This window comes from Myotis lucifugus, unplaced genomic scaffold (assembly GCF_000147115.1).
Source record: "Myotis lucifugus unplaced genomic scaffold, Myoluc2.0 scaffold_3128, whole genome shotgun sequence".
Lineage (NCBI taxonomy): Eukaryota > Metazoa > Chordata > Mammalia > Chiroptera > Vespertilionidae > Myotis > Myotis lucifugus.
Window position 1 is genome coordinate 1,663 of NW_005874176.1, and position 7,109 is coordinate 8,771.

At 61.4% G+C, this 7,109-nt stretch overlaps 1 protein-coding gene across 1 annotated transcript in view; it reads left to right on the forward strand.

Annotated features, from left to right (window-relative positions):
• Positions 1–795: 795 nt before the first annotated feature.
• Positions 796–7,109, forward strand: part of IPO9 (importin 9) — a gene marked incomplete at both ends in the record, with an annotated part of 14,788 nt that continues 8,474 nt past the window's right edge. Inside the window, 11 exons of the mRNA XM_014450670.2 lie at positions 796–1,047; positions 1,271–1,357; positions 1,908–2,109; positions 3,164–3,252; positions 3,869–3,955; positions 4,386–4,505; positions 4,580–4,680; positions 4,817–4,875; positions 5,261–5,412; positions 6,173–6,226; positions 6,831–6,937. Coding sequence (XP_014306156.2) covers positions 796–1,047; positions 1,271–1,357; positions 1,908–2,109; positions 3,164–3,252; positions 3,869–3,955; positions 4,386–4,505; positions 4,580–4,680; positions 4,817–4,875; positions 5,261–5,412; positions 6,173–6,226; positions 6,831–6,937 — 1,310 coding nt within the window. The remainder of the gene's footprint in view (positions 1,048–1,270; positions 1,358–1,907; positions 2,110–3,163; positions 3,253–3,868; positions 3,956–4,385; positions 4,506–4,579; positions 4,681–4,816; positions 4,876–5,260; positions 5,413–6,172; positions 6,227–6,830; positions 6,938–7,109) is intronic.

A 7,109-nucleotide genomic window follows, 5' to 3' on the forward strand; every position in this document is an offset into this window, starting at 1 on the left:
CAACAGTAAAAGGCAGGTGCTCTTTAGAGCGTTTTCTAATTCCACCTTATTCGACAGGCAGGTGATACAGGACATCATTGCAAACCCAGTGCCGTGAAGTTCTTCCCTGTGCTTTCTCTGGGTCTAGGACCGTGAGCTCATTTTTGTCTGGGGAACCCAGTGTCCAGCATCATTTGTTGAAAAGACTGTCCTTTCCCATCGGACAGACTGGGTGCCCCATCAGAAGTCACATGACCATGGATGCGGCTCTCTGTTCTGTCCCCTTGGTCTGTGTGTCTGTCTTTCTGTCTTTCTGCCAGAACCTCCTGTTTTGGTCACTGTAGGTTTGTGGTAAGTTTGGAAATCAGGAAGTGTGAGTGCTCCAGCTTTGGTCTTCTTTTGGTCTTTTGTGCTCCCTTGAGATTCCAGATTAATTTTAGGATGGATTTTTCTATTTCTGCAAACGAACAAACAAACAAAAAACCTTTATGGGGGTTGCATTGAAGGATCTGAATTTTATTTTGGGAGTAAAGCTGTTTAGCCTCCCAAATGCATATCAAGATTACTGCTTTCATTGCTCATTGACAACTGTTAACTTCAGCAGTTGTGCTGAGGGACTGAGCCTGCGAACGCCAGCTTTCCTTAGACTGAGCATCGTCTCCTGTCTGGTGGTGCGTATCTGAGCAGCTCCTGCAAGCCCACTTTTTCTGTGGGGTCAGATGGTACAGGTTTCGGTTAGTTCCGCTTCCGTCACTGGTTCCAGAGGAAGGCGCTACCGTCTGGGAAGGGAGGGGCGGAAGGCGCCTGTGGTGATGGAGAAGGGGACCTGGTGCTGGGACTTCCCTACGGGCCCCCCGCCGCCCCCCGGAGGGTCCATCTTGGCGTCATCAGTGCTTCGGTGGAGCAGGCTCCTGTCGGAGGCCTTCCCTGCTGGCACCTGGCTTCTTGCTCAGTAGTCGCTGCGGCGCTCCTGCCCTCTTGGACTCACGGCCGCTCTCTCTTCCAGAATTTGGTGTCCACCTGGCGGAGCTGACCGTGGACCCCCAGGGGGCCCTGGCCATTCGTCAGGTACGTCCAGCCTGATGGGTCCGATTTATAAGGAACTCCCTGTACTTGGTCATGAAGCTTGGTTGTGGGAAAGAGGAAGCGTAAAGCCAGTTTGTTTGTAAGTGACCTGGGTCTTGGTACCAGAGGTAGCTGTCTCGGGTGAACGGACCGGGCCGGGTGCATGGAGTGTTTACGTGTGGAAAAAGCCTTTTCTTGCTGTGGACACGGCTTGTTCTCTGCACAGCTGGCGTCGGTCATTCTGAAGCAGTACGTGGAGACGCACTGGTGTGCCCACTCGGAGAAGTTCAGGCCTCCAGAAACCACGGAAAGGGTCAGTCTGCCCGGACAGCAGGAGGGCCGGAGGGCTGGGCCGAGGAGGCGGGCGGGTGGCTGACGCTGTGGACACACTGCCCGGGTGGGCAGGCCGACGGCGTCAGGCCCCGGTCTGTCGTGTTTTTCTTCTAAGCTCCAACTTCCCAGAGCTGTTTGAGGAGGAAATGGAGTGACATTTCTGTTGGGTGCAGAGCTGTGCAGCCGTCCTGGGCCCCTGGGAAGCCCTGAGGCGCTGGCTGTCCCCAGGGCAGGGCTCCCGGCAGATGGTGGCTGCGGGCCTGGGTGCCGAGCACTGCGTGCCCTGCGGCGGGGACGGGGTTCCGTTTATTCGTTGTGATTCAGTGAATGTCTGGCCGCGGAGCCGGGCTGCGGTGCTAGCTGCCTGGGGTTGGGGCCGTGGGGAGTGGGAGTGGACTGTAGGTCAGGGTCACACTCCGAGGAACTAGAGACGGTTAGTGTCTCGCGTGCAGGGTCTGGCGAACACGGAAGCTGGTGGGACTCTGCTGACCACGCCCAGCTGGTCTGAGGGCGGGCGGCTTCCTCCGCAGGCAAAGATCTTCATCCGGGAGCTGCTGCCCAGCGGGCTGAGGGAGTCCATCAGCAAGGTGCGCTCCAGCGTGGCCTACGCCGTGTCGGCCATCGCCCACTGGGACTGGCCGGAAGCCTGGCCCCAGCTCTTCAACCTGCTCATGGAGATGCTGGTGAGCGGAGACCTGAACGCCGTCCACGGAGCCATGCGCGTGCTGACAGGTGAGGAGCCCTTGCTGGCGTGGACCCTGCTCCCTCGGGCCGGGCCGTCGTCTTCACCGGGCGCTGTGGTGGGGGCTCTGAGCAGCAGGACGTGGCCTGTGTGACGCCCGCTGGGCTACGGCCCCTCCCGCCCCGTCTGCTCTCTGCAGGGAATTCAGTTGGTGTGGCATCTGCTGCTCGAACCCTCACGCCCAAGGCCGGGCTGCAGCGGGTGGTTAAGCACTTGATTCAGATCATGTTCTGGCTTTGCCTGGGGTCTGGGTTCCGTGTGTGTAAAACTAAGATCGTCCCTGCCTCAGTGGCGTTTCGAGCCATTTACATGAGCTCATCTCTGAAGCATTCGGTTCAGTCACTGGGGTGAGCACTCGTCAGTTCGGCCGTCATGTTGTCAGCATCTTCATTACATAGGGTTTGGTCGTAGTTCAGCCAGGACAGAGGTAAGAACAGTCCAGCAGAACGAAATGCTTGCACTTCTGGTCCAGGGAGAGGTGGGGGTCTCCCTCTTGCCTGAGGGGTGCTCGCTCGGTGCCTCGTGGGGGTGTTGGACGTTAAAGGGAGAGGCATGGCCCACACTCCCCTCACCTTCGGGTCTCAGTCCGCCAGTCGGCTGCGTTGGGCACGTTGTCTGTGCCGTGGGCAGCAGGCTCGCGCTTCTAGGTCAGTAGGTGCCGTTCCCTGGGAGAGGGGCGTGGAGAACGGAGGTGGAGCCTCGTGAGCTCACTATGTGCATCAGGACAGCTCGCCGGGGAGTGTGGGGACTGGGACCAAAGGGGAGACACCTTGACGTGCACCTGAACATTGACACGTTTTCCGACGGCGGCCTCACCAGCTTCACCCGCTTCTGTCAGACTTTCCTCGGGGCCTATTGAAGGTTTCTTTCCTGACCTCCTGTCTCCTCCTCTATCTCTGACTTGTTCACTCCTTCCTCCCGGACAGGCCAGCAGGCCGGTGTCGGTGCCTGTTCCTCCTGCTGGGGCGCTGCCGCTGGAGGCAGTGTGGCGTCTTCCCACGCACTGTCTGTACCACGCAGACTGGACTCCTTGTTTCCTTGTAGAATTCACGCGGGAAGTCACGGACACACAGATGCCCCTCGTCGCCCCCGTCATCCTCCCCGAGATGTTCAAGATCTTCACCATGGCCGAGGTACGAGGGCCCCGCCCAGGCCCCAGAGCCGGGCTGCAGGCCGCACAGCCTCCCCTCCCGGTGGGAGCCCGTGTTTGCTGCCCGTCCCCAACGTGAGATAGAGTGACCGCGATCCTTGTCTAGACCGCTCACCTTGATAAAGACCCTGCACCCTGTGGCCCGAAGTCCCGGGCTGACCGCTCCTCCCGCCTCGCCGAGGCTCGCACCCGAGCTCGCTCCGCTGGGCACTGAGGGCAGCTGTCGCTGTGGTGCTCACAGAGGAGTTCATGTCCCTCACGTAGACATGCTAACAAGTGTGAACGGAGCTCGTCCAGTCACACAGCAGCCTGGGGTTGGTGCTGCCCCCGCCTCCTGCTCTGTCCCCACCGAGGGCCTGCAGCCTGTGCGCACACGTCCGTGTGCCGGGTGTGCAGGCAGTGCCAGGCCCCGTGTTTCCCATCAGGTCGCCTGCGAGGGCTGTGAGCATGAAGGCTCATTCCAGCGAGTCCCAGCTTCTGTGCCTTGCATTCCCTGAATGGCAGGATCTGTCCCAGGGAGCCCCGTCACGTCGGGATTGAGGGGTCAGCTTTCCTTCCAGTCCAGTCTCACGGCATCACGCTGTCTGTGCCTTTCCCAGGTGTACGGCATCCGGACCCGCTCCCGCGCTGTGGAGATTTTCACCACGTGTGCCCACATGATCTGCAACATGGAGGAGCTGGAAAAGGTACGGGAGCCCTGGGCTCACGGTGGGTGCCCCATTGCGGGCAGCGAGCTCTGCAGACGGCACACGGCCCGGGGAGCGGGGACACTGGACTCCGGGTAATTGTCAGGCGTGGGTGGCTCAGTGTCCTGTTTGAGCCTTATTTCTTCCAACACCTTGTCCTGCTCCTGCTCACCGAGCGCCCAGAGCTCACTGGTGCGTCCCGGCCTCGTGTGGGAGACTCGCTGGGAACGCCGACCCTGGGTTCAGAGGCGGCTCGGAAAGCGGGTCTGGTGTAGCGGCTTCGAGGAGGCCACGCGCAGGGAGGAGCCCACCAGGGACTTAGGCGTGGGATTGGCCCGGAGCCTGAGGATCTCAGGAGCCTCGAGGGCTGGTGGCTGGGGCCCGGCCCCCGATGGGCCGCGTCGCTGCTGACTTCGCTCTCTGGCCTCAGGGTGCAGCCAAAGTCCTCATCTTCCCGGTGGTGCAGCAGTTCACCGAGGCCTTCGTGCAGGCCCTGCAGATCCCCGACGGGCCCACGTCCGACAGCGGCTTTAAGATGGAAGTCCTCAAGGTGGGCAGCGGCGCCGGGGAGCCCGGGGCTTGAGGGCGCCTGCCCCTGACCTCTGCTGTGGTCTCCCTGCACAGGCGGTGACCGCCCTGGTGAAGAACTTCCCCAAGCACATGGTGTCCTCCATGCAGCAGATCCTGCCCATCGTCTGGAACACCCTGACCGAGAGCGCGGCCTTATATCCTTCCGGGCTGGGCGGCCCGCGGTGGCGGCTCGCCAGGTCCCTGCTCTGGTGTTAGCCTGTCTCCCCTGGCGCCCACCCTCCCTGTAGAGCGTGTGTGGGGCAGATTGTACTCCTTTACTCTCCGTCATACTTACGTGAGGACAGAGGTCAACTACACGGAGGAGGTGGAGGACCCTGTGGACTCGGACGGTGCGTGCTGTGGCTGCTGCAGGAAAGCGGCCACGGGAGGCTCCTCAGCGAGTTCTCCGGTCCGGTTTCCCTTCACTGTGCTGGGTGGGAGCAGGGCGCGGCCCGAGTCTCACGGTCAGGGGCCTGGACTGGACACGGTGCTCCCAGGCCCGCCAGCCCGGCCACTCCGGCATTCTGTCTGTCTGGGCTCGGCCCCGGGGGCTGACACTTTCCTTCAGGTCAGAACACACCTGCTGGGGAATAGACTACTGTCCCCCGGCCATTCCCTGGCGAGCGGTATTCCAAGTCACGTGAATAGCGTCAGTGTCACAGATCATGTTATTTATTCCCACTACGTCCTGTCCTTCACGCTCTTGTCACTCAGTTGTCTCTGCGCTTCCTGCAGGCGAAGTCCTGGGCTTTGAAAACCTCGTCTTCAGCATTTTCGAGTTTGTCCACGCGCTGCTGGAGAACAGCAAGTTCAAAAGCACGGTCCGGAAAGCCCTGCCGGAGCTGACCTACTACATCCTGCTGTACATGCAGATCACCGAGGAGCAGGTGAGCCGCCAGGAGCCAGGGGCCTGGTGCCCGCGTGCTTCTGAAATAGACACGAGGGGAGTACCTCCTCCCTGCGGCCTGGCCACGGGGCCTGGGCCCTGCAGGACCCGACCCAGGCCCTCGCCGGAAGGACCCCCCCTTCTCTGTAAACAGAGACGAGGTCACCATTAGACAACAGAGCACTTAAGACACAAGCATATGACTCATGTCAGCCACCAGCATCGACATCACCTTCGCATGAAACCCCGTCAGGTCTGGTCTCTTCTGAACGCGGAGCAGGGCCCTGCCCGTACGGCTCGGTGGGGCCACCGTCGTACGCACCACGAGGCCACGCGCTCCATTCCCGTCAGCACGGCTCCAGGCTGCGGGTTCGGACCTGGTTAGGGCACGTAGGAGAGGCAACCAATCGACACTTCTCTCCGGCATCACTGTTTTTCTCTGCCCCCCTAAAATCAGTGAACATCCTCAGGTGAGGATTTTTTTAAAGGGTAACAGCTGATTGACAGGCAGAGCTGGTGGCCTGCCGGTCTGAAGCAAGTGTCCCTCAAGGGCGTTGCCTTCGCTGATGACCTCTCAGGCTTCTCACACCAAAGAGAAGCGCCTTGATGCTGGGCTTTTATTCAAGAGAGCAAAGGGCCGAGGTCCCCCCGAGTGCGGTGGGAAGAGGGAGCAAAGGGCCGAGGTCCCCCCGAGTGCGGTGGGAAGAGGGAGCGTGTGGCCGGGTGGCAGCCTCCCAGCGACCTCCCTCCTGGTCCTTCAGATCAAAGTGTGGACGGCCAACCCCCAGCAGTTCGTGGAGCAGGACCTGCTGCTGGTAAGGGCTGCCCGACGCAGCGGCAGCTTCGAGGTCCTCGGCTCGGAGAGACGCCCCACCCAGCAGGCAGAGGGTGGGCGGCTCTATCCAGGTGTCGGGGTAACGAGGGAGGATCTCAGGTGAAGTTGGAGGGTCAGGAATTCCCAGGTCATTGCTGCTGGGTCAGCAGGACATTTCCGACCCATCCGCTCAGCGGGCTCTCGACGGTCAGAGGCCGGGCAGTGAGGTTAGGAGGTGGGGACAGCCCCGGCAGCTGCCCCTCGTCTCCGGCTCTGACGAGGGCTCGGGGTCTCTAGGCCCCCGATCTGCGAAGCTGCCTCTGCTGAGTGGGAGGGTTGTCCCCCTGGTTGGTGAATTCTCCTCACCCTTTAGTTTTCTGGGCACCTGAGAAAGGTCACACCAAGCCCCATAGCAGGTGAGCCTTTCCCAGGGCGGCCCTGCAGCCACAGACGCCACCCTGTCCCCTCAGGCCTGCACCTGGGGTGTGTCCAGGACACCTCGGGGACGCCTGTGTGTGAAGACTGACCATTCAGCGCAATCGCATTTGCAGCGAAAGCGGGTTTGCTTGCACAGACACGCATGAGCCCGTCTCCTGTCTCCCCAGGCCGTGGCCACGGATTTCCAGGGCGAGAGCGCAGCCGCCCTGGCTGCCGCGGCCACTCGGCACTTACAGGAAGCCGAGCAGACCAAGAACAGCGGCGCCGAGCACTGGTGAGCGGGCCGTGGGGCGCTGCCTGGAGCACCGGGGCCTCGGCCGCCTGTCCCTGGTTTTAGAGCAGGTCCCCCCACCCCCCCCCCCCGGCAGTCTGCTCAGATGCTGCTATTCTAAAAGCCGAGAGAGGAGAACGCGGCTTCGTTTAACTAGGAAACTGGCTGAGTGTCT